The following is a 26,268-nucleotide window of genomic DNA, read 5'->3' as shown; positions in this document are numbered from 1 at the left end:
CGAGAAAGAGCGAAGGGTAGAGGGGGCTGGGAGAATTTAATAACCATTGGGGGAGGAAGAGCTCTCGGGTGTAAGACATGGATGTAATCTTGGTGGGTAACTCATACGTTAAGAAGCCAAGGACACATTCCGGCGCCGCTAACAAACGCCAGGATCTTCCGTTACCCCCCTCCACATCCTTCCTCGTTCGCTCCAAAGTAGTTCGTAGGTGCCGAGGAGGAAGAAGAGAAGGAGGAGGCCGCGACATAATTCTAATTTTATTGCCGAGCCAAGATGCAGCCTCTTCCCTCTCTCCTTCTATCGTACTCGTGCGAGCGCGTGCCTCAGTCCCTCGTAGAAGGGCTGGCTTTCAACCGAATTTATGAGCAATTTTTCTTATTAATTTTCATAACTTCGACATGTGAGCCCCATAGCACAAATGCGACGAAGCATCCCCTACGTAGATCCGCTTTAATATCTATCGAGTTTCGAAAAGAATAGTCGTTGAAAAATTTCTCGCCTTTCTTCCTTAGAATGACATTGCAGTTGTTCCTTTGATGCAGTAATATCGTAGGACGAAAACACATAGGTACTTTTCGAATTGCACATGTTGCATCTACGTCTTCCTTAGCTCGCGTCCAGTATTGCGCCGCTGTCGGCAAAGTCTGCGTCCTCTCATCTATCACGAACGCTAAGGTCAGGTCACAACCATCGTCTACGGGCCAAATGCCAAGAGAAGCTCTTCTCCCGATATCAGGGCATAACGTTACGATTTCTTCGTGAATCATGTCCCGTCGACACGGAAAACTACCTTTGCTCGACCACGAACATGCCCGAAAGAACGACTAGACACACGTTAAAGGATGTTTCGAGTATACTCTTTGTTTCTCTCTCTCTCTCTCTCTCTCTATTCAATACTTTCTACAATTTTTCAACAAATATCAATACTTGAGGCAGAATACAAATAGTACTAGTAGAATAGGTATAATAATGATTTTTTTTTTATTACTTGAACGACAGGAGATTTATAGTCGTATAAAATCATTGAAGGAATTCTATCGAAGAAATCGTAGCAGAGAAGTTTTTTATCTGCGAATCGTCTCGCAAATTTCTTTATAAATCTATCGAAAGACTAAGAAACTCGCTTTTAAACGTTAGAAAAGCTGCGAAGGGTGATTATTATTAATTGCTTTCTTTTTTACTATCGAATGGTTAAAGCTTCAGTTTTTTTACGATTATCGACCAAGTTCAGACTTTCCCCTTCCCTCTCTGTCTATCGATGCTTTCTTTCTCTCTTTCTCTTTCCCTCTTATTCTCACTTTTTCGCTCTATCTAACGGACTCTCGGCATCGGACGATCTCTCTCGTTCTCTCTCCGTGGCTGGACATTCGGCCGGAAACTTCATTTACATCGGCAGCATCTATAAAACGGATTAATTGCAGTTTGCCGTGCAACGAATGCTGGCAGGTACAGCCGACGGACGTTCGACAGATAGAATTTATCCGCGGTAGGGTCCTCCTCCTTTTTCTCGTTCTCTTTCTCCTTCTCTTCGTTTCTCTCGTCCGATAATCGAACAGTTCGCGTGTGCCCACACCACTTTGTTTTTGATCGATTTGAGATAAAAAAAAAAAAAAGAAAAAATCCTCTCCTGGAGATTTTCTAACTAACAAATTTTTCCATCTGATAAAATTCAAATATCCATCGAACACCATGTCGTGCCACATCCAAAGTCACGTTATCTAATATCGCTGGCCGTACTAACAGAATTGAAATACTACTGAAACACAGTTTCGATGCTAATAAACTCGACGATGTAGAATAAAAAGAATTTAGTTTCGAGTTCTTTCGCTCTTAACTTATCGCCTCGTCCATCTTCTTCGTTCGATCTCCAAAATTCGCGAGAATATCATCACGGCAACGTTCCAAAACTGCGTGTTTCCTCTTTTTCTGATTTTTTCTTTTCCCCCTACTTCTTTTTTTCTTTTTTACTACCAGCATCGTTTCGCTTTTTTATGCCGCTCTTGCGCGCGTTTTAGAAAAAATAAATGTTCCGGAAGATCGTTTGATCGTTCGAACAATTAACCGAGTTTACTTCTAACGAACTAACTTCGAGATGAATTCGACACCGACCGTCACGATTTGTGGTCGTCGAATACTTTAGAAAAGAGTCATTTCGTTTTCCAAGAGCGAAGAAAGAGAAAAGACGGGTATAAATAAGTCGCAGACTCGCAGGAGTCATTTAACGAATTAACAATTTTAATCCGGGATTAGAATTTCCGACATTAGCATAAGCGGCCGTCAGTGAAGCTGAAAACTGGAAAGTACCCGTGAAAGGCGAAGCGTAGCTAAAGGAAGAAGTAATTTCATGCGATTCCGTAGGGAAAAGATGCCTGCCAGCAGTAGAAATATAAGAAGGCAGAGATGAAGAACAAGAGAAGCGAAGGGTAAATTAGCCGATTGCATAAATTAAATGCTTTGATCTAGCGTTGATCCAAGATGACGAAAGATAAATGTTTAATAAGTCTCATGAGTTGCTTTTAAAAATTGGTTCGAAGACAATCCCGAAGATAGAAATTATTTATAAATCAACTTATGTTCGACATTAAATTCGATGTCTGAATTATTGCAAAAGCACAACTTGACGTATTAGAACGGCCCAATAATCATTTCTTGGCTTGTCTAAATAGATACAGATATAATTTGATTTGTTTGAATAATTTCGTTTAAATTATTATTTTAAATTATTATTTTAAATTATTATCAGATCGCGAGCATTTCGAAAAATCTAACTACACGCTCCACCTTGCAGCGATGCTTCGAAACGACTAAAATTGTAATAGTCGATATTACAGCATTGATAACATTGTATCTTTCTAATCGTAATATTTGTTAAGAATACATACGCTTAAACGAATTAAAATTTATCATTTTTCGGAATACCGAGTGCACAAGGAAGTCTCCGTGGTCGTATCTAAAAAGTAAACGTTTCAATGCGATAAGCAAATGTATTGTTATTAGATGTTTCGTTAGCAATGGAAACGCAATTTAATGTTTTATCGTAAGAAACGTTCTATCTTATCAACTAACGCTTCATCCTTCAATATGAATTTCTTGCATTTCGATTGCGGATAACTTACCGGCGGTGGAAAACCCTTCTAAAATTCTAAGAACTCCCCGAAGACCGTCGAAAGGTTGATTATCTCCACTGTCCTCTTCGGAACGAGTCCACGATCGAACGATAAGTTTATCTTTAAACCTCTCCAACAACGATTTTATCTTCTCGCAAGTTTGTTCAGCTTCGATTCGTCGATTTTTCTCCTCCTCCAATGATATTCCTTTTTTCTTTATCTCTGTCTCCAAAGCCTCGTTGCTCGAAACTAGATTCGATAGTCGCAATTGCAGATCTTGCAAATTCAATTTGGACTCTTCTAACTTATCCAAATTATCGAAATCAAAGAGATCCTGTTCGACCTCGAATTCATATTCATCGGAATCTTTCATCTCGCGAGAAGATACGGTGAAATTCTCCGTCGTTTTTCTATCGATGAATACTCGACGGGCAGTATTCGTTCGATTTGATCTTTTCTCACGAAACGTTGCATCTCTATCGTATCGCCGATCCGATTTCTTTCTCGTCGAGGCCCATTCCTCTTTTTCACCTTTCTTTTCTTTCAATATCTTCGTGATCGATCGTAAAATTTCACTCGGTATATCATTCTCCCTCAGATCTATCGTCGTTAATACTTCATTCGTTCGAAGAACTTCGAAGATAATCTCAGCTCCGATTTTAGTGATGCCACAATGCCTCAATCCTAATATTTTCAGCCAAAAATCGTTCTTCAAAACGTTCATCAATCGCCGTATTCCATTATCGTTCAACTTGTTATTTTTACTCAGTACGAGTGTACGCAATCCATAATTCTAAAATCATCGTTGAATTCTTAAAAATTTTCATTGATAAATAGAAGAAAAGTGGGTACCTTTTGTCTGCGTTCTTCGATATTCAAATCCTTACAAACATTTTCCGAAATATTCGCATTTCTTTTCTTTAAATACAAAGATAACGATCCGACGCTTCTGCTTGTCAAACAGCAGGCAGAAAGATTTAAAGTCTTCAAATTTGGAAGGTCTTGTAAAGCGTTCAACAACATGTCGCAACCTACGTCATTAAATTTTCATTTCAATCCATGAACGTATCTTCTTCGTCAAGCCTATTACGAATATCTACTAACCTGTATCACCGATGTTACACTTCGGCAAAGACAGATTTTCTAACGTAATATTGTTAACGAAACCGTCGCACAATATACGCAAATATTTCGGTGAAAGCGGAATGCCATCGAGTACGAGAGACTTCAACGCCGAAGATTCTCTCGTGCAGATCATGATGGAATTCAGCAAACAACGTAGCAAGAAATTCGTATAGAGTATCGGTTGCTGTTGTTGCTCCTTTGCTCTGTATCGCCTTGCAAAAAATTTATTGTTTAAAGGAACTATACGTCTGTCGAATCGTCGATCGTAAATATAACGTAAATATATTTTTATCTATCTTGCTTTTTATATATTAAATCTATCTTGCATATGTACATATAAATAAAATAAAATATTTAATGTGAAAACAATTGTAATTTAAAAGGGGAAAAGAAATATTTATATAACCAGACAGCAGTAGGCTGTCTTTCAAGTCCATCATTGTGTATAATTTATTCGCACTTTCGAATGCGCATAAATTCAGCATCTTCGCCAATCACTTTTTATAAAGATTCTTATCAAACGGCATCTTACCACAAAGTCTCGAGCTTTTCCTCATTATTAATCTTCTCTCGCACCTTTCTACGTCGCGACCGGCTATAGATCAAAATTTCCACGAGATCTCGATTCCTCGCGATGCTACCTATTATAGGTGACCATTCTTCGAGTCGTACACGATCGGCGCAGAGTCGCAAGTGCTTCTCACGGAGATAAGCCTCAACGGTTGGCAGATGCTTCAAGCATCGTTCATGGCAGAGAACCTTATCGACGCGAGAGCTCGTTATATCGTATGATAAAATAAGAGGAGAAAGAATGCTCGTTTCTTTTTCTTTTTTGAAAATATCATATAAATGGCATTAAAAACGAACCTTATAAACCTGCTCGAATTGTTCGCCCTCGTTCGTTTCCTTGTGGTCTTGCATGTTAACTTGCCTCGATGATCGACATTGGATGATGTGCAGCCCAACCTACCTATATATACATATATATATCTACATATATGTATATATATATATATATATATATATCTACATATAGCCCAACCTATCTATACGTGTCTATCTATAGCTAGAAATGTCCTCCAAAATCAGTTCGAAACGGAAGTCACGAAATGAGTTTAAGCTTCCATTGTCAAACGACGAGAACGTAGCTTCTAGAAGGAATATCGATAATATCGATACTAATTATGTGACGTCGATTATGAAAATATAATAAAAAATGTGTGTCGTTTAATGTTACTATCAGGAAAAAAAGCCTTTATCATCTGAGCACGTAAACACTAGAAGGACGACGACAAACAAATAACTAGATATATGTATACTTATAAATATATAGTTAGTCACTAGATATACAAGATCTCGAGAAAGTGACATGGTTGAGAGAACAGGGAGAGAGAGAGAGAGAGAGAGAAAATCGAAACGAGCACTAAAAAAATTTTTTTCCAATAATCTTTAGATTAAATGATTCGACGCAATAAAAAGAGTAACATCGATATGCGAATCGTAGCGGCACGAGCGCATACCAGTTTCTAACATACGAATAGATCGGCAAAAGAAAAATAGCAAGAAAGAGAAAGAGAGAGAGAGAGAGAGAGAGATTCACGCAAATGGGTGATAAGATCTGAGTAAAGATAACTTACGTCACGGAAATTCTAAAACGTACCCTAGACAAATAGTCGCTTTATATGATCGCCGGCTTCTTCAGACGTTTATTTGTCATAGGTAAATTGTATGCCGTTTCTTATTCTTTCTCTCTTTAACAAAACAAAGTTGCTTTCTTGAGACAATCCTTCGCCTATATATCGTTTGGCTAGCAAGGATAGTATCGTCTTTGAATCTAGTACGTATGGAAATCGAGAAGAAGGATCGAACATTTGAAATTCGAAAAACGTATCAAAGATCATCCGGCTGACCTTTCGAATGATAATCATCTAGTCAAGGAAATATTTTCAATTTCTTTTGGACATAACACTTAAGTTCGCACTTAAGATAATTTTCCATTAATCGAAAAAGCAGCTCCATTGAGAACTTTGCAAAATACAATGTTCAAAATTACAATGATGTAAGACAATGTTCCTATGTTTGAAAATACTATGTAGCACGATATAAAAAAGACAACGAAATAAAGAAGAAACATGCTGCCGTTACTCAATTTCTTACACAATCGAATCTAGATTTCCCAATGACGAATTTTATACCTTAATGACGTTTACGAAGAAATATCGAAAGATGTCTGATTGTGAGCTTATCGATTTTACGAAATTGCATCGTAGTGAAAATAGGCGTAATTTGGAGTCCCTCTCTCTCTCTCTCTCTCTCTCTCTCTCTCTCTCTCTCGTTTTCTCGAACAAAGACGACCTCGAGAAATCGCAAAGTTTAGTCAGTGAGTTCGAGGCCACCATGCCGTCTACAAGTGGGTTCGCCTTTATTAAAACTTGGCGCACACCTCGACACTATGCGATGCGTAACAATGCGCTACTCGCGATACTATAAGCGTCTCATCGATGGCTATTGGCGCCATCATCCTTGCCGTCTTCATCGTTGTCGTCTTCATCGTTGTCGTCAGTATGCCACCGTCACGACGCTGCTCAGACGTTTTTAGACTCCAAACAGATAGTCGATCCTCCGTCGATGCTCTAAAGTCGTTTCTTCCTTGAAAGCGAAGAAAACCGAGGAGAATAAAAAAAAACAAAAACGAAAAAAAAAAAATTGCGTTGTATTTCGTTCGATCGCGTCATAATTTACGCCACGATATGTTGTCTTCCTTTCAACGTAACTTCGCTGTTATTTATCGTCATCGTAGGCGTGCAAGATTAATCCCACGATGACGCCTTTTCTTAGTACCGGCTGATGAGTGTTCGATGTTTACACATTATCGCAAAGAAAGAAAAGGAAAAGGGAGAAAATACTACAATGAAGATGTGCAAAGACAGATAAGTGATCGAGTACTCGTCGATGTGTGTACACGTGTGCGAGTTTGTGAATTGAACATTGTTCTACGTCGAAGGAAAATAGTTAATATCTACATATAAATCTATGATTGGGGAATACAAATAGTGTTCGTCTGTATCTATTTAAGGAACTTCTTGATTTCCTTCCAATGCGAATTTCTAAACTGTCTTACTTCCTTCCTTCTCTCCATTTATTTTCTGTATAAATGAGAATCGCTTTTCTACAGATTTTTTTCTTTTCACATATTTGCAAACGGATCTTTGTTCAAACGCTGATAAGACTGCATACGTTTCGTCTCGATAAGACACGTTCGAGTTTATATTCACTATGCTTTCGTATTGAAGTTCTATCTTCGTCGGAGAACGATAAGGCTAATAGTCGTGAAGATTTTAAAAAGTTATTATTTACATCGATTACGGGAACTTGAAATTAAAAAAGAACATTAAACATTATCAAGTACAAAGTCACCCATCCATCGCGCGACTCTCTTCGATTGATCTTTCCCCGTCATTCCTTTGTCAATCCTTAACACATACGCATTTCTATTTTGCTTGGAATCGAGATAAAAATCTTTCGAGATTCATCGAACGAAAGAAAATCGACGGAAAAATAACGATACAGATAGATAGCCAAACTGGCGGAGAACTTGCCGTGAAAATGGGATGCAAGTCCAGTGCACTCAAGTGCATGGGCCACAAAAGGAATTCGGAATCGCATAATGGGGCCAAGTTGGACGCGAAAGACTCCGCGATCGGTGCAGGTTGGTGTATCGATTTTCATCGAACGAATCGTGAGACGGGGTAGAGAGAGAGAGAGAGAGAGAGAGAGAAAAGAAAAAAGAAAAATGAAAAACGGTATAACCTTCACCAACATGTTATTGAATTTTCTTCATGCTATTTGATTATACTAATAATTCAAGCTAATTTATTCTTTTGTTTTTTACTCTTTACCGTCAAACATTCGTCGTACTTGAAAAATATTTTGTGAATGAACGAATCTCCCGTAGTATTTATTAACAAAACTACTTTCAAATAACCTTGATACCCTTTCAGTTTTATCCCTCCCGTTTCACCTGCTTCGTAGAAAATTAGGCCATGTTATTATCGAGAAAGTTATTATAAAGAGTTCCTACCGGTTTTTTTTTTTTTTTTTTATTTCATATTTCGTGCTTCGTCGTGCCGATTATTTCGAAAACCAGTAATATAGATTACGAGTATCAATTTGAAACATAGATCGAAGCATTAGGATAAATCCATGAAAGATTCGAAAAAAACAGTTCGTACAAAAGTGAAGTACGACCAATACCGTGAGACGTATACATGCGAAGTGCTTTTTATTTTTTTATTTTATTTTATTTTATCTTTTTTTTTTTTTTTTTTTTTTTTTTACGAAAGGGAAGGGGAACTTTAGGTAACAGTAATTCTCCTTGACCTAGTCTACCAGAAACCATAGAATATGTTGGTCGAATTCCACGTTCATATCAATCAGTAACACGCATTGTCTTTCACTTTCTATTCATTTCGACGTTTTGTTGTAACTTTTAATCAAAACATACGACAAAGTTTCTTCCGTTTTTTATCAATCGTGCAAATCGCAAAATCGGTTATTTCTGGCTAATCGGCAAGATTGACACTCGAGATCCAGCTCTCGGCGATAAATTTCATTTGGACGTCACAACGATCAATCATAAATTTTTCAAATGCCGAATACACGGCGGGTGCATTAAACTCAAAGCCGCTTAAACGCACGTGCGTGAGCGTTGAACTTTCTCCGCTCGATATATCGCATCGTAATGCCGCTCTACGTGTTTTGATCTTAATATAGAATCAGAATGAAAAGTGCCGAGCTCGTGCTCGCCTTTGAACTTACTCGTGGCACATTTTCTAACGATCTCACTTTCGAACGGGATCCTTGGAAATAAAAATCTCGTTTCTTCATCCACGAGATTCGTCAACGACGCCGAGATTTAACGAAAGAGAAAGAGAGATAACCCACGACAACGACGTTCCTTGCAGATACGCCAGAATTCACGAGAAAACAGGACAGCGGCGATTTCACGTTGGATTTGAAGGACTTTTTCTACGAAGAAGACTCGAGCGTGGAAATACGTTAGTCTTTTCTTTTTGTCTCATTTCCAATCGATCGAAAATACGACGATTACCTTCTAATCGGTTTTAAATGTCGGCAAACTAAAATACGACACTGGAATTTCGCGCGATTATAAATAGTAGGATAAAAAAAGAAAATATCAATGACTATCCTTGAAGTTAGGGATCATCGTGCAAATGAGAGAATACGTGTCCCTATTATCGTCGAATCGCGTGTTAACACTCGACACGTGCCTTACCTTACGTAAAAAAATATTAATATCGTTTACTAGAATAAAAGTCCGTGCGTGGTGTTTGAATGATTAGTAAAGAGAAAGAGAGAGGATAAAAGCGATACACAGTTGGAGAGGGTCGAACGAGTGGTCGCGCGTCACTCAAATTCAAGTGCACGAAGGTACTACGCTGTATAGTGTATGCTTCTATAGGATCGTATCGAGGTTTCTCCGACGACACTATCGCACATTACTTTTCGGGCCAGTCACTCTCGCCTGTAGAATTTGAACTCAAAGCGATTCGGTTCTCTCCGGCAGTCTCAGTCGTTGTCTTTGTGCCGCTTACAGAGTATCGTTCACCATGCGTTCCGCTTGCCGTACTATCCTATCCTATCGTCTAACAGTAGTAATCACGGTAATAAATATTTTATCAAATTAAACCTTCAATCTTTCTTACACTCGATAGATATCGTTCTCGCGAGGTGCCACCGAACGAACTAACGAAAATTCGACAGAGTTTGAACAATACTCGATGAGATATAAAACTTCGGGGAACAAAAGACGATCGAAGGTATAATCGAATGTATCGCACGGAGATAATCAGTATCGTTAAAGAATTCCTCATCGGCATATCGGAGGACAAAGCCGTATCCGGATTGACGACAAAAACGAATCCGCTCGTGAATATGATATCCTTGAAATATTTGTCGAGATAACGCGACAAGTAGCACCGAACGATCTCGTTCTAAAGAACTGAAACTTTTCTGTTTCTTAAGTCAAATAAATTATCAAATTTGTCGTTTAATTCGGCGATGGACTTTGTCTCGCTTACTTTCGTCAGAGTTCGCTAAGAAAATCTAATCAAAGTGAGTGCTCGAAGTGAAAGATCGATAGGACATGCTATCGATTTATTTCGAATTGAAAAGCCCCCGGGAATATCGATCTACGATTAGGCTATCTACGATTAAACGACCCTACTTTGCGTGAGATCATTCATATGGACGCGCCTTTGGACTCGTTTTATTTCTCGGACGAGGATGATAACTTGGACGATAAATTACTCACCGATGACGATGGTACGTAAATGCTACGTAATAGCCAAACTCGCATCACCTACGAGTGATGTATATTTTTTATTGTCAATCGGTATAATAAATCTATAGAATCACACAACATGCCCAATGGAGACAGTTATAAACTTTCTTCATATCGGCGATAAATAGAAAGAGAACGGACGTTGAACGGTGATAACTTTGTTATTGATATCATGACGGAATAATTCTATGATCTTAATATAAGTTCGCGTCTATCGGCACTCAAGATTTATCAAACGTTTAAACGATATATTCGTGGGTTACTCGTTAGAATAGAACGATTATAGTTTTCGTTTTATTGATACAACTAATAAATAATATTGATGCTATAAGCCCATAATGAAAAGTCTAAAATAGTATGGATTGATAATGACGTATTGCAAGACGTTAATGAGGTCTTAATAAAATTTCTTCTCGTTGACGAATGCTCCATCAACAATAAACAATGTCGTCAAGATGTTCGCGAGATCGAAAAGTTTTGTAGAATGGTTTTATTGACCTCGTAGATCACGTATTAGTTACGACCAATTAAGCCGTTCCACTTTCGCTCAATTATCTTTAAACGCGGATCTATTCGTATACGAATAAACTTTACCGAAAGAAACTCGTTCGAGAAAGAAGCTGTGTATCTCGTTTAACCTCATTGTTCTTCTTTTTTTATGGCCTATTGATATTTCAGTGCGATACTGATGATTGTAAGTAAGCGTAAGATTGCTTTCTCCCTCCCTCCCTCCCTCTCTCTCTCTCTCGTTTTATCTTCTTTCATAAGATTTACATAGGATTATCCTATCGATCGATTGACTTCTCATGAAGAAGAGTCAACAACTGTCATAGACATCGATTAATGGTTTTTAATTAAACCGGAGGACTAGTGCCGGCACATGTTTTCAAGGAGTTTGAAAAGGTCGATCTTCGTTTGAAGAAGACGATAAGCGAATTAAATAGAAAAAATTATGCTTTTCAATTCTAATTTGTTTGACGCAACTTTGTTTGAATGTATTATTCATTAATTTACTTCTCCTTTTTTTTTCATTCGGAATGATCTTGGATTATCTTGGATTATCATTAATTCCATAATTGATTTGTTTCAGAACACGCGGACATGTATGATATCGTGGCGGAAAAGGAAATGCTCGAGGAAATACGTCGTTCTTTGGAAGAGGATGCGGATTATCCAGCGATAGTGAGTTGATCTTTTTCAATTGTACTACGTTATCGGCGCTAAGTAAGTGACGTATAAGAATGACGTTTCGATTCTTCTCGCGCATTTACACGTATGCGCGCACGCATTTAATCGGAGATAAGAATGTGAAGGATTTTACATGACGTTTTTTTTTTTTTTTTTTTTTTTTTTTTTTGTTTTTTTTTTAACGTAGGTAGGAAATAGGCAATTCGCTGCGTGTTCATCCTCCGAATCCCTTATCAGTTATTGTACATATTGTCCGTATACCGAGTGTCTGTAAAAAAAGGATCTTTGTTAGTACGATCGAAGATGATCATACCTTGGAATGATTTTCAAGGTATATAAAAAATATCTCGTCGATTGTGCGAAAGAAAAGAGAAAAAAGACCGAACGAAAGAAAGATTAAGCTTACGTATCAACGAACTCGTCTTTTAGTCGTCTAAAAACAAAACATTCGATTCTATATATAAACTTTGTCGGCTGCATTCGCCAAGAACGCATTTAGGATGTTTCGGTTTCGTTAAAAAGCGAGATACATTCGATGCCAATTGATAGAAAATAAAATTCATGGAAAATAAAAAATGATTATTTACAACGATTTCCTTTTCGTAAGATGAGAAATATTATCGGATGTACGTAAAATGCATTATCAGTAATTGTTACGAAGCTACACGAACATTTCATTGGAAGAAATTGCTTATCGAAGATAGCTCGACTTCTGTTTCTAACAATATCGTAAAGACAATCTTGTTATCCGATCAACGTTGATCAGTATCGTTACGGTTGTCCCTTAGAAACACTTTCTGCAGTTTCTAATCCTTATCAGTGTCACGCTGCATCGTTTCCTTTCCTTCGGAAAGATATTTCTTTCTAACATCTTTTAAACGAGTTTTAACGAATTTTATGGATTGTACATAGAGTGTGAACGATCGTTTAAAGGATGAATATCCCAAGACGATCGACTCAACCGATATTATACGTTTCTGGTTCGACCGAGGATTATAACAATAACAGTAATAACAAATCTTACCCGTGGTACTCGAGTCTCTTTGATGCGATATGCGGTGGCATGAGCTCAAAATGGTCGGTGCATAAGACCAAAAATCAAATGCACGATCTCTCAAGTTTGTCGAAGAACAGCTCAATACCGATAACGGTACGTCAATATGAATTAATATAAATAAGAAAAACGATTATAAATTATCTTCGAACGTAGTTGGCACTGTTTCTTGCTTGATTTCACGTCAAAGTTTATTCAGAGTAACCTGTGGATTAAGAAAATAAAGATGAAGGATTTAGAGATTGAATTTAAGGTGGTAAATGGATTTTCGTCGACTCCACGATCTAGAAGACGAACGATAATTTACAGACAACTGAAATCGCAATATCTTGATAACGATTTTATAGGTGTATGTAATTATTTCTTGACGATGCGGCCTAATTGTATGAAGTACGTTAAAGATCGACTCCTTCAATCAATCGGACAGCCTTGCTTTTTTTCTTACAATAAATCTGACGTTGACTTTTTCTTCTGTTTTTCTTTCTTTTTCTTTTTCTTTAATTTCCGACTCGTAAGATTGTTCCATTAATTCATTTTGTAGAAAGGACCGCAGGATATCGACTCGCATCTATTGACCTCAAACGCTCCTGGGCTTATAAAAGTAAGCATCTCCGAAAATCAAGCATCGAACGAATCTTATTCGTATTTAGAGATTATCTATTAGCTTATTTATTTCCATTTAATCGACATTTCGTCCTTTTTCCTTTTCCTGTAGATATTATTAGTTTTTAGCAAAGATGATCAGCAAATGGAAATTCTTGCAAATATTTCGAGGAGATTGGGCTGGAGCGTGTCGGTGGCAAAAGACGCGGAAAAAGCCGTAGAAATCTTTCAAACTCGAGGTCACGAATTAGTGATCATTGATCACAGAGGACAACGAGCCGTCGAGGGCGATGCGATTTGTAGGTACGGGAAAATGCGATAAATCTTGAACGATACTGTACGTTATTCGTTTACTTTTTAATTCGTTTTGATTGATCGCATTCGTTATTTCAGAGCAATCAAATCTAGTCCAGTTTATCACAGTTCCGTTATTATTGCACTCGTAAAAAAATCGTAAGTGAGATAACAAATCCTTTCTGTAATAAAAAAAAGAAAAAAGAACCTATTATTATTATTATTATTATTATTATTATTATTATTATTATTATTATTATTGTCATTATTAAACTAATCAAGTATCATTTACAATAGATACTTTATGAACAGTGAGAAAGACGAGATCGTGACGTTGGATTTGTTGGAGAAAGGATTTTCAAGAGTAAGTTAATTTCGCTCTTTTGAAATAGAGCAAAATGCGTGGAAAAATAGTTAATTAATTATTAATTAAATAAACAAAGTATTCGTATCTTTAAACTTTAGGCACTTATGGAGTGCTCGCACGAGGGTATATTGATAAACGAATTAGTAGGAATTTATACCAGTTCAGTATTACCGAAAACACAGTTGGCGGCGGCTCACGCACTGTATTTGGCTCTTGACAGATGTCACGATATGGTTCACATAACTAACGAAAGAAATATCGTACAGGTATTCATTCTTTCTCCATAAAGAAAATTATCTCAATTAGTTCCTTGATCCATTCCGTTCGATCCATTATGCTTTTTCTTCTTCTCTTCCAGTTTCTAAACAAAGTGAGCGAAAAATTATTAGGATATAAAACGGAGGAGTTGGTAGGAAGAAATCTCGGTGAAATAGTCCATTATGAAAACTTTACTCTAATGGAGCAGCAGTTGAGCAAGGGCAGAGAGTTCGAAGGAAACATGAATTGCAAGAGGAAAAACAATCAAATGATAACGATCAATTGCAGAATAATACCATTTTGTATTACACCAAAGTTAGTAGAATTTAGATCCTCCCCCGCTTCCCTTGATCTTTTATTAATCTTTTAACCAATTAATAACTAAGACATTTGACATGAGTTAATATTCTAATATTTTCTTAGGAAGGCAACTCATTTTATATACGTTTACGATACGTTATATTTATTGGAAAATTCGGGCCCGTTGAGTCCGATCAACAGTCCTTTGCAACCAACGCAAAGAATGAGTATACTTTCGACCCGAAAATCGTCGGACGTGAAATCTGCCCTTAGCGAAGGTAAACTGGGTTTCACGTTTACTATCGTTTTACATTTACTATCAAAATTATTCATGGGTATTATTCGATATTTGTTTAAGGGCATAGACGATCAAGCTTGCAAAAGCTTCATAGTCTACAATTGGAAGCACCAATTACGAAAGTTATCACTTTGCTTTCTAACGCCATCACGGAAACGACGAATACCGAAACAGCCGCTCAGATCGACAAGGTAAAAATAAATGTCTTTCGATTTCGTTTTCGATTGTATTCGCGAGCTTGGCTTTTTTTCAGGCAATAGAAATATTGAAAACAACGGAATTGTATGTTCCGCATCTTCGAGACGATAAGGTCTACACCGATCCTGTCGCTACAGATCTCGTTGGAGCATTACTTTCGGTAACAGTTCCTTTTCCTTTCTTTTTTATTTACCATTCTCTCTCTCTCTCTCTCTCTCTCTCTCTATTCAGTATGATTTTAATTTTATTAATCGTTCTCAGGCTTCTCGTAATCCTTGGGACTCGAGAAGATCATCGGCAGATTCCGCTCGATTATCCAACATAAGAGGTATAAGCGTCGCATCTACAAGGGCCCACACGAAGTCTTTTAGAGGACCCCAAGAGATCATGGAACTGTTGGAAAACAGTCTCGAATGGAACTTTGATATATTTAAGCTCGAGATCTTGACAGAAAAACGGTACGAGATTTATGTAATTCTTTTCCCTGTCAGTTTTAATTTTTTTTCAATCATTTATGTAATATGATAGTTGAAAAATTATAGAAAAATTTCATTCTCATAGGCCATTAATCTTTCTCGGTACGAACATCATGAACATGTACGATGTACCGACTAGATTGGGCTGCGACGAAAAGGTCATGCACAATTGGCTGAGCTTAATCGAGGCCAATTACATATCGAGCAACAGTTATCACAATTCGACACATGCCGCAGACGTAATGCAAGCTACGGCAAGATTTATGCAATCGGAGAGACTGAAGCAAATATTGGATCCGCTCGACGAGGTTGCTGCTTTGATCGCTGCTGCCACCCATGACATAGATCATCCTGGTCGATCCAGGTAAAGACGATCACGTTTGTCTCTTTTACACGCCGTTTCAAACTCCATCATGTCAACATTTGTCTATTTCAAATTCGATAGCCAATTCTTAAGTAACTCGAACAGCAAATTGGCAATCCTTTACAATGATCTATCGATCCTCGAATCGCACCATGCAGCGTTAACCTTCAAGCTATCTCTTTCGGACGACAAAGTGAATATTTTCAAGGTAAGTTACCTTCTACTACAAATTCTCTACGATAATTAATAACGAACGAATAAAGTATCATAAAATAGTCGACACCGTGTCTATATTTCAGAATTTAGATCGAGATACGTACAAGTTATTAAGGACTAATATAATTGACATGATTCTGGCGACAGAAATGACGAAACACTTCGAACATTTGGCGAGATTTATGAACGTTTGTAGCTTAAGAGTCGGGGAAGATCAACCAATGGAGGTAGGACCAATCTTTCGTCGAATTCGTCCTCCTGTATTAATAAAGTATTTCTTTATTTTCTTTTCTTTTCTTTTTTTTCCAGTACAATTCTGAAAATGTGGATGTGACGGTACTTTTACAGCCGGAAAATGTAATGATGGTAAAGAGAATGATGATCAAATGTGCCGACGTGTCAAATCCGACAAGGCCTTTGCGATCTTGCATCGAATGGGCTAGAAGAATCGCTGAGGAATACTTTAGTCAAGTACGTGCTGTCCCTAGAGTTTCTAATTTAGTTTCATTCAAATATCATCGATATGATTTTTTATAGATAAAAGATACAAAAGCACGTCCATACATTTACTACATCAGATTTTACTTTTATTAAAAAGAATATTTTTAGTTAATTAGCTAGTTATAAAATTGCCTATAAACTTTGTATTCAAGATCTTTCCTTCTTTTTTTTTTTTTTTCTTCAGACGGACGAGGAAAAAAAATTGAAGATACCAGTGGTAATGCCCATGTTTGATCGAATGACCTGTTCGATACCAAAATCGCAGATCGGTTTCGTCGATTTCATTATAAACGACATGATAGAAGCTTGGGATTGTGCGTTATCTATAATCGTTTCTCTTTTTTCTTTCTTTTTACATCTGACTCGAACGAATTATAATAAAACACTTATTTCTCGTAGCTTTCATTGACATGCCAGAAATGCTTACTTATATGCGACACAATTACGACAAATGGAAAGAATTAAACGTGAGTCGAAGTGCCGAATTATATTCGATCGACGATATTAAATAAGATCTTTACCTTTTTCTTTTTTTTTTTTGTCACAGGATCAGGGTGTAACGACGTTGCAGGATATCGAGAAGATTCAAATGCAATCGGACTTGAAGATAACTAGGTTACCCGAGGAACGACGATGATGAAACGAACGACGTTTCTCTTTTTGAATTCTCCGTCCTGCTCACTTTCTTACTGGAAAACGAGAAACGAATTGTTGAAAAACGTTAGACGGCTCCTATGAGCGCTTGGCATCCAATACGTCGTAGCGCATATTTATGCCATAAATTAATGCAGTTTATACGTTTCAGCAAGTATATGTTATATAAGAGAAAGAAAAAAGAAAAGAAAAAAAACAATAAAATAAAAATGAGAGGAAGTTAGGTTTATCAAGATAAATACGATTCACAAGAACGAAATATTGCGTTCGGTTCAATCCTCGAACGACGACTGAGCCTTACGGTCCGCTATAAAAAAAATCATCTTTTTGCATTATTAATAGCAACGAAAAGTAGCGTCGCATCCGACGATTGTTTTATCATAACAATTTCCAACGAGTTCGCTTTGCTTTCGCGTTTGATATCGCGTGTCTCTAAACGCGACCAATTTTCTTTCCGTATACTTGCAATCGCTTTAGACGTTAAAGTTTACTCGAAATTACGTGTCTTGGATCGATCGTTGAATTGCGCAGGGAGTATTTTGGGGTCGAGCCGCAAAACAATAAGTGCAAGTATTGAAATAAGTTTGCGACGACAAGCACGAGAGAAACTTATTCGGTAGATTCTTAAGGAAGAATGAATCGAGAATTAGCCTTTCGTAATCATCGATATAAATCCGATGTTGACTACGTGGTGAAAGTGGCGAGAACGCTTTTGACGCCGATTGGTATCTGGCCACTCTATCGAAGTGATAGCTTGTCTGACAAGATTAAAATGTATGCACAAATCAGCCTGGTTTTTACCTTGATGTGTTGCCTTTTGATACCTCATTTGATCTATACGTATTTCGACGCGGAAAAATTAACCAAAATGATGAAGGTTATCGCAGCCCAGGTATTTAGTACTCTAGCGATCGTGAAATTTTGGACGGTGATTATCAACAGAAAAGAGATTGGATATTGTTTGCTGGAAATGGAAAGGCAATATAAAGATGTCGAGTGCGAGGAGGATCGTTCGGTGATGGTAAAGAGTGCCAAGATCGGTAGACTCTTCACCATCGCTTATTTGAGTTTATCCTACGGCGGGGCTCTACCCTATCATATTATTATACCCTTGATAGCCGATCCAATTGTGAAGGATGATAATACGACGATGTTACCTCTACCTTATCTCAGTGATTACATTTTCTTCGTCGTTGAAACTTCCCCCATTCTCGAGATTTTTTTCGTCGGCCAAATTTTTGTCAGTAGTCTCATACTCTCGACAAATTGTGGCGTTTACAGTCTTATCGCAAGCTGCGTCATGCATGCCTGCTGTCTCTTCGAGGTCGTCCGTAGACAGATCGACACGATTTTTGAGTACGAAAATGAAAGTCTACGTAAGAGAATATACAACATCATTGATAATCATCTTCAAGCGATCAGGCAAGTTTTTACATTGCTCTTATTTTTCCTACCTCATCTTTCCTCCTCGTTAATCCATGTATCGAATCCATAAAAATCCATGTTACAGGTACGCCGAGAAGATCGAACAGGCATTAAATATCGTATTTCTTTGTGAAATGGTTGGCTGTACCATTATCATATGTTTCCTCGAGTTTGGTGTCCTTGTGGTATGTACAAAAAAAAGAGAGAGAGAGAGAGAGAAAGAATTCTTTTACTCGCACATTCACATAGAGGAAGATTATAATTATAGATAAGAAACTAATTCAATGATTATTGATCGTGAGTATTGATAATTATAATCTACCCTTGGAAAACATTACATTCCTTTTCCATCTTCCTTACCTAAGTTCATACGTTTAATTTCAAGTCAAAATAAATTTTTCAACTTGCCAGGATTTGGAAGATAAAGAAACTCTGAGTATGATGACGTATGGCGTACTGATGACCTCGATTTTCGTCAATGTCTTTATAATATCATTTATTGGTGATCGCCTGAAAGAAGAGGTATTCACCTTTAAAAAAATTTTAATAATTCTTTTTAAATGTATCTTCACTTATTCCGCGTTATTATCGAAAGAGCGAGCTGGTCGGCGAATCAACATACTCGATCGAATGGTATCGTCTTCCCAATGCCATTATAAGTGACTTGGTAATGATAATCATACGTTCTAATCGGCCATCTCGTTTGACAGCCGGCAAGATATTTGATTTATCTCTTCAAGGTTTTTGTGACGTGAGTAGGTCTCCCTTACGTTGATAGACGAACCTGATTAAATCTCTATAGATGATCATACTTTTTCCCAGGTTTGCAAGACTTCAGCTGCCTACCTGAATTTTCTTCGAACTATGGTTGCATAAGATTCGCAATAAATTCTGGAAAATGAAAAACATCGAAAGGATTTAATATCTTTTTTCTTTCTTCGAGTCTTACAATTAAACGACGCAATTATCGTTCGACACAAATAAAGGTGTCGTTCCGTTAAATTTATGTTCGTATAAATGTAATACGTATATCCGAATGAATGGTATAAGGGTTAATAAATATAGAACAATGGAAATTTGAGATCGAATGAATTTTCTCGAAGGAATCGTCAAAGGGAGAAGAAGAGAAACGAAGTTTATAATAGACATAGAAAAAGACAGTATCACGATAAACTTTCCTTTTGAATTTTTTAATAAAAGCACTGAAATGATGCTTCTATTCGTTCTTTCGATTCTTTCTTAGTTCGGAAAATCATTCGAAGGAATTAAAGAAAACGTTAAAGTTTAAGCTTCATGAATTATCGAACAATACGCAAGCGCACGATGTTGTAATTTTTGTTCCGCAGGGAGTATTTTAAACGCGGCAATTTTCTCGATAGTTCAGAAGCAATTCAAACGCAACCATCTTGCAACTCTGTTAGGGTTATAAAGAAAGAGAAGTAGCTAAAAGAAAATATCGATAAGGAATCAAAACTTTGTTATGACCGAAGGGAATAAAAATTACAAGGAAGATATAGGGTATACGACCGAGTTGTGTGACTACTTGCTTCGTACACTCGGCATATGGCCATTTTCGAAGAAGAAAAAGGAATGTACGGAAAGTCTGCTAAAGCTTCTCGTCATTTTATTTAGCTACTCTCTATTGGGTTTCTTCGTTGTACCAGCTATACTTCATCTGATCTTGATCGAAAAAGATTCTGGCGCGAAGCTGAAAAAATTACCGCTCATCTTTTACAACGTCATTTCGATCGCGAAATATAGCGGATTGCTCTTGCAGGAAAATCAAATCGCTCGTTGCCTGAGGCACGTCGAAGAGGATTGGAAAAGTGTTAAAATCGAAAGTTATCGTGTGATAATGAAAAAGAAAGCAAAACTCGGAAGACGACTGCTTCTCATTTGCGGTATTCTCATGTATAGCAGCGGTGGTTTCAATCGAGTTTTTCTACCCCTTTCTAGGGGCAAGATAGTAACCCTTCAAAATATTACGATCAGACCTCTTCCCTGTTCCGGATATTATGTCTTCTTCAACGATCAAATCAGTCCTAATTATGAGATCGTCTTTTGCCTGCAGTGCGTCTCCGGATTGGTAACTTATTCAATTACCACAGCGATCTGTGGCTTAGCGGCACTTTTCGTCATGCATGCTTGCGGACAACTCGAAATTCTCGTGAAATTAATCAAAGGTATCGTTAAAAAGACCGATAACGGAGAAGATCAAACAAATAAACTGATTTCTATAACGGTTGAGCATCAAATTAAAGTACGAAGGTAGAAAAACATCGCTTTATTATCACTTGATCATAATTGTTTTATTGTAGTAGTCATATACGTTTTGATAATTAAATGTTGATTATTGAATTTATCTAATCGTTTCGCATCTTCCTAGTTTTTTGCAAACGGTAGATGTTACGATGCAACAGATATGTTTGTTCGAGCTCATGGGTTGCACCTTGACCATGTGTTTCTTTGGATATTGTTTAATTACGGTACTCGTGTTAATATTTTTTACTTTTCTTTCCTATCTAACATGAATTATCTCTAACACGATCTTAATAATTCTAAAGGAATGGGGCAACCACAACCCGACTAGTATTTGTACATACTTCGTCGGGCTTTTATCTATAACATCTCATATTTTCATGTTCTGTTTTGTCGGTGAACAGCTTACTTTACAGGTAGACATTTTACTATCTCTCATCTACGTACGTATACTAAAAGATTTTTTCATAAGAGTATATATATATATATATATATATATATATAACTCTTAAAGCAATTGATAATGATAGGCAGAAAAGGTGGCTGTAACATCCTGCATACTTGATTGGTACCGTTTGCCAAACAACAAGGCCAAGAGCGTCATTTTAATAATGGCTATATCTCATTGTCCCATGAGAATTACAGCAGGAAACGTAATAGAACTATCTCTTCAAACTTTTGGTCAGGTATACAAACGGTTCAACAAATTTTTCTTATAATCCCTAATATTGTTAATTATATGTATCTCGATTATAGGTTATCAAAACAGCAGCAGCATATTGCAATATATTACGAACAGTAACTTAATCATTACTTTTTCAAGTAGTAAAAATTATAAAATGTATCTAAAAAAAAAACGCGATACGTAAGTGTTTTTCATATTCATACAAATAATCTTTTACATTATAATTTTATAAGTTGTAAATAATTGTATCACGATTTACTTTAAATAAATCTTTTTATATACTGCATGTAAGCTTTTCGATATATAAAAAATGTTTATTTGCAGACATTACAAAAACTAAAGGAATATATCGATTTTAATAGTACGAATAAAAGTGATTCGTAAAAAATGTAGACAGGGATTTTATAAAGTTTTCTGAAGTATATATGCAATGAAAGGGTTGCGCTTCTTTATAGAAAACGCTATCTACAATACTTTTCTCGTTCAATATTTATCGCACTGTTGTAATCGATGTTATGTAAACTTTTACAAATTCCCTATCTCTTTTATACTACGTATAATTTATCTGTGGTTTTATCTGGGCAGCCTATGATTGATATGTATTCATAAAAATCCTAAACTTTTTATATTTCCTATGTATGAATAAAATTCTCTTCGTTAATTGAAAATAAATTATTAATATAAACATGAAACAGTATCTATGAAATAGTTCATAAATAATTCTGAATGTAGCTACCGAATTTAATCAATGAATTACAATGTCTACGAAATAGTAAGGCATTAATTCAGTGTCTCTATAATAATTAATCAATGACTTACCGACTTACCAATCTTATCGACATTGCCTACTCATCGAAATAACCAGCTAAGCGCAATCATCAACTCAATGATATTACCAGTTACCGGTATTACCGACTTTTTTGCCTTAGAGTTTACTGATCATTTATCTACAGATATATTATTAATGATTTTTATTATAAAGAATAATAATTCTATTAACATCACATTCTCCTGAATTACATTTGAAGAATTTCATTTCAATGTTTAGAGAATTAATTTCTGTGACAGGAGAATATGATGTCAAAAGAAGTGGTAGGATTTTTCAGATAAGGTTTTCGGATAATTTGCACGTGCAAGGAGTGTACAAAATATTCATCATGTGTTTATTATAGCTAATCAATGTTTATTTTAATCTTTATATATATATATATATGTGTGTGTGTGTGTGTGTGTGTGTGTGATAATCCGAGTTGTTTTTTGTATCATAACTTTTGTATTACATTATGTCAATATTTTTCATTATACAATTTCAAACAATTCGATGATTCAATGTCTTTCTAATCTACATTTATTTCTTACGACAATATGTATTAATTTGTGTCATTTATATTATTTTTATATGTTTCATTTCGTTCTATACATTTAATTCAATATTATATATGTAAATTTCATGTTTTAATATTTTTGATTAAGGATTAATATCGATACGTCTTGCTTTAAGTATTGTTATATTCTTTTAATTTCATTCAAGCAAAATATATATTTAAAAACTAACTTCAAACTTTTTTTCAATTAAATCGTTTTACGTTTTGGAAAAAAATCCCTTCGATTTATTCATATATAATATATAATCTATATAAAAATCTGCTTGTAATTAATTCATTATAGTATAATTAATATGGAATACAATTTATTACATTTGGAAATAATCTTTAGATTTCATTTATTTGTAATTATTCTATAGTATTACGTTGTGTAAACTCTACAAATATTTTTCGAATTTCTTTTTTCATTAAGTAATACAATAATAAATCGATCAATTACAATATAAAAATATTTTAATATAATTTTAGAAATCTTTTTTTGTTGTATCTTTCTTATTACATTCCAATCACATTATTTCTTATATCTATTTATCAGGTAATTCGTTATAGAATTTTTTTCAGAGTAAGAAGTTTTCTGTCGTCATTTCTTCATACTTCAATCGTCAAATTTTGTAACATTTAGAATTTTCTTCAGCTTCTCTTCTGAACGAATATCCCTAAAAAAAGAAAAAAAAATCATTATGTACACATTTATCAAGTATTCAAAATATATTATTGACATGTAAGATATACATTATTATGTAAAATACCAACCTGTATTAATGAGGAAATATTTTGAGGAAATATTCCGCAATTCATTTATACTTTTATTATTTCATGGCTATTGGATGGGAGTTGATTACATCTTGTTGAATTTATCATTATTTATATCATTGACATTCCATAATAAATTATCGTAAATCAATTTATACAATTTGAGCATCATAGTATTCCAATTTTTCTATTTAATTCTTTATATAATTAATTACTTCATATATTATATATTATATATATATATATATATATTTATATATGCACACATGATTGTGCGGGTTAAAAGATAAAATTTTCCTCATTATTGTTCCTTAATTGTATCATATATGTACAATACATGTAACATCGTTCTTTTTTTCTCATCCATTCGTCACTCACTTCGTCCGATGATATCTGAAAACTCAAATCTTCCAAAAGTAGAATCCGAAAAATATGCAATAGTTAATTTAATTATTATGTTTATACTATTATATTGGTTTAATAACAATTAATTCGAGTAAGTATATCACATGAAATTTTTGAAAGGCCAAAAACATGACAAGTACGTAATACGATGAAGAAATATTTTAAAGTACAATTTAAAAATAGATAAAAAGAGATAATAGAAACATGAAAATAGATTTGATATACATATGAATATGTAAAATATTTAAAAAGGGAGAAAGAGAGTTGTTCACGTAATAAGAATATCATAAATTAAAACATCGCAGCTCTTCAGTATATTTCTGATAAAGGAGCCAAAGATTTTCAATGATTTTTTTTTGTTTCCAGCCTTGACTAATAAAATATGAAGAAAAATGGCCAAGAAATGTCAATTTATATTACATAAAGATGTTTAGAAGAATGTGTATATATGTTCACTTATGTTTATATATGTATGAATATATATACTCTTGTAACGAACCTTATTCATTTATTCCTAAGACAGAATTGTTTCGTTCTTTTGCTCTTGTAGAATTTAATTATGCATAATTCTATTTGATATTTCTCCTCGTAAATCTTTGCATATTATTTATTCAGACAATCGAATGTAGTTTCGTAAGGGAGACAAAAATCAAAGAAGTATCGACCTTCCCTTTCCGAATATGTGAATGTAGTTAGTATAATAAGCCTCGAGACGATAAGAAAGAAAAATTATTTGTTGATTTGTTCAATTTGTAACAAATCATCAGTGAATTTCAATTAGGATATCCCTAAATTTCTCACCTAAAGATACAAATAGTTCTTTTACTTAAAAAAGAAATGGACGATGACATAGCTAGTCTTAATTACGATTGCAATTATAACCTTTACCTGGCCAAGCGCCTGGTCATCGACATGAAGAGATTTCGCGGTATTCCTTTTAATTAATAATTATTACTCACGTATATTAATTAAAGTGGAAAATCTACGTGTACACTTATTATACGCTTAGTTTGGAATTTTTCGTATTAATTACTATTTTTCTAAACATCCGCCATATAGCCTCATTCCATACAGTTATATAAATATATCTTTGTCTGTCAAAAACTCGCTTTTCAAAATTTATTCTAAATATGATCTTTTGTTCCTATAATTCTTTAAATTTTTATTAAAAGAATCTTATTACTTCAGTAACATTAATACATTCATAAACGTATTATGACATCTCTGTGAAATTTAAAACATATCTAATATCATTGTATTCATTATGTAGTATTTAATGTTATCTTTTATACGTTTTTGATGTATATATATGCGCCAACAATTCGTTGCGATCATTTTTTTTCTTTTATATTATACATAAGTAATTAATTATATTTACGTTTGCCTGCAGATCCCTTTAAAACATTTTTATATTCTACGCTGCTATATTGATCCATTATAGATCATCGATTTATTGAAAATTTATTTACTTATTTCGCTTTAGATCGGCAAAACGCAGTAAAGTGGTTACGTTTCTTGATGAATACCAACCACGATATTGCCGCAATGCGACTTAGAAATGATTTTATGCATTATTTAGTATTGAATCTTCAAGAAAGTCAATTGAGGCCACCTTTCGACAAACCACCGCCTATTATCGAATGTCTTAAGGATATAGCCAGATTCATAGTCAGTGTATTTTATTAATTGATCTTTCTTTTTCTCTATAATCATTTTATATATATATATATATATATATATATATATATATATATATATATATAATAAATGTGCATAGTGTATTTTTGATGTTGAATATATTTGTAGCATAAAAAATTGATAGAAAAGAAGATTTACTTGGAATTTTTCCAATCGGAAGAGATCGGATATTCTTTTCTTTTATTTCCTCGTTACATTATTAATTTAATATTTTGCAATGTTTGACAGATATCTCGTGTATAAAACAAATGTATCTTCTAGAGTGATAAAACTTGTCCAATTTGTGCAAAG

At 35.1% G+C, this 26,268-nt stretch overlaps 5 protein-coding genes across 5 annotated transcripts in view; 4 read left to right on the top strand and 1 right to left on the bottom strand.

Moving 5' to 3' along the window:
* Positions 1-2,599: 2,599 nt before the first annotated feature.
* LOC124431859 (protein Cep78 homolog) lies at positions 2,600-4,923 on the bottom strand. The gene is made up of 5 exons (XM_046980202.1): positions 4,765-4,923; positions 4,212-4,444; positions 3,960-4,138; positions 3,117-3,900; positions 2,600-2,658 (listed from the first exon to the last, which is right to left on the bottom strand). Exons 2-5 carry the CDS (start codon positions 4,363-4,365, stop codon positions 2,600-2,602), a joined length of 1,176 nt encoding a protein of 391 aa, XP_046836158.1. The 5' UTR covers positions 4,366-4,444; positions 4,765-4,923.
* Positions 4,924-12,942: 8,019 nt separating this feature from the next.
* LOC124431702 (high affinity cAMP-specific and IBMX-insensitive 3',5'-cyclic phosphodiesterase 8) lies at positions 12,943-17,586 on the top strand. Its single transcript, XM_046979880.1, has 18 exons — positions 12,943-13,228; positions 13,380-13,439; positions 13,554-13,744; positions 13,835-13,894; positions 14,033-14,099; positions 14,201-14,368; positions 14,461-14,675; positions 14,784-14,938; positions 15,019-15,149; positions 15,212-15,316; positions 15,418-15,614; positions 15,718-15,996; positions 16,078-16,204; positions 16,296-16,439; positions 16,522-16,683; positions 16,898-17,027; positions 17,113-17,180; positions 17,261-17,586. Exons 3-18 carry the CDS (start codon positions 13,587-13,589, stop codon positions 17,348-17,350), a joined length of 2,256 nt encoding a protein of 751 aa, XP_046835836.1. The 5' UTR covers positions 12,943-13,228; positions 13,380-13,439; positions 13,554-13,586; the 3' UTR covers positions 17,351-17,586.
* Positions 17,587-17,775: 189 nt separating this feature from the next.
* LOC124431705 (odorant receptor 67a-like) lies at positions 17,776-19,868 on the top strand. Its single transcript, XM_046979884.1, has 5 exons — positions 17,776-18,789; positions 18,878-18,977; positions 19,204-19,314; positions 19,388-19,543; positions 19,615-19,868. The coding sequence occupies exons 1-5, from the start codon at positions 18,002-18,004 to the stop codon at positions 19,666-19,668; spliced, it is 1,209 nt and encodes a 402-aa protein (XP_046835840.1). The 5' UTR covers positions 17,776-18,001; the 3' UTR covers positions 19,669-19,868.
* Positions 19,869-20,153: 285 nt separating this feature from the next.
* Positions 20,154-23,709, top strand: LOC124431858 (odorant receptor 13a-like). The gene is made up of 6 exons (XM_046980201.1): positions 20,154-21,060; positions 21,179-21,278; positions 21,357-21,467; positions 21,582-21,737; positions 21,808-21,916; positions 22,061-23,709. Exons 1-5 carry the CDS (start codon positions 20,273-20,275, stop codon positions 21,856-21,858), a joined length of 1,206 nt encoding a protein of 401 aa, XP_046836157.1. The 5' UTR covers positions 20,154-20,272; the 3' UTR covers positions 21,859-21,916; positions 22,061-23,709.
* Positions 23,710-23,875: 166 nt separating this feature from the next.
* Positions 23,876-26,268, top strand: part of LOC124431857 — a 12,721-nt gene continuing 10,328 nt past the window's right edge. Inside the window, exons 1-2 of the mRNA XM_046980200.1 lie at positions 23,876-25,223; positions 25,716-25,956. Of these exons, the coding sequence (XP_046836156.1) occupies positions 25,117-25,223; positions 25,716-25,956 (348 nt within the window). The 5' untranslated portion in view covers positions 23,876-25,116. The remainder of the gene's footprint in view (positions 25,224-25,715; positions 25,957-26,268) is intronic.

Source organism: Vespa crabro, chromosome 22 (genome assembly GCF_910589235.1).
Source record: "Vespa crabro chromosome 22, iyVesCrab1.2, whole genome shotgun sequence".
NCBI classification, from domain to species: domain Eukaryota; kingdom Metazoa; phylum Arthropoda; class Insecta; order Hymenoptera; family Vespidae; genus Vespa; species Vespa crabro.
This window is presented reverse-complemented; position numbering and strand designations above follow the sequence as displayed.

Coding starts and splice junctions, on each gene's coding strand:
- LOC124431702 (XM_046979880.1), top strand. CDS start 13,587: ATGGAAATTCTTGCAAATATTTCGAGGAGATTGGGCTGGAGCGTGTCG. Junction 15,150..15,211: donor CAGCCGCTCAGATCGACAAG/GTAAAAATAAAT, acceptor GCTTTTTTTCAG/GCAATAGAAATATTGAAAAC. Junction 17,181..17,260: donor ACAAATGGAAAGAATTAAAC/GTGAGTCGAAGT, acceptor TTTTTGTCACAG/GATCAGGGTGTAACGACGTT.
- LOC124431858 (XM_046980201.1), top strand. CDS start 20,273: ATGACCGAAGGGAATAAAAATTACAAGGAAGATATAGGGTATACGACC. Junction 21,468..21,581: donor GTGAACAGCTTACTTTACAG/GTAGACATTTTA, acceptor TGATAATGATAG/GCAGAAAAGGTGGCTGTAAC. Junction 21,738..21,807: donor CTCTTCAAACTTTTGGTCAG/GTATACAAACGG, acceptor TCTCGATTATAG/GTTATCAAAACAGCAGCAGC.
- LOC124431859 (XM_046980202.1), bottom strand. CDS start 4,365: ATGATCTGCACGAGAGAATCTTCGGCGTTGAAGTCTCTCGTACTCGAT. Junction 3,901..3,959: donor TCGAAGAACGCAGACAAAAG/GTACCCACTTTT, acceptor CGATGATTTTAG/AATTATGGATTGCGTACACT. Junction 2,659..3,116: donor AGAAGGGTTTTCCACCGCCG/GTAAGTTATCCG, acceptor GTATCTATTTAG/ACAAGCCAAGAAATGATTAT.
- LOC124431705 (XM_046979884.1), top strand. CDS start 18,002: ATGAATCGAGAATTAGCCTTTCGTAATCATCGATATAAATCCGATGTT. Junction 18,790..18,877: donor AATCATCTTCAAGCGATCAG/GCAAGTTTTTAC, acceptor TCCATGTTACAG/GTACGCCGAGAAGATCGAAC. Junction 19,315..19,387: donor GTGATCGCCTGAAAGAAGAG/GTATTCACCTTT, acceptor TATTATCGAAAG/AGCGAGCTGGTCGGCGAATC.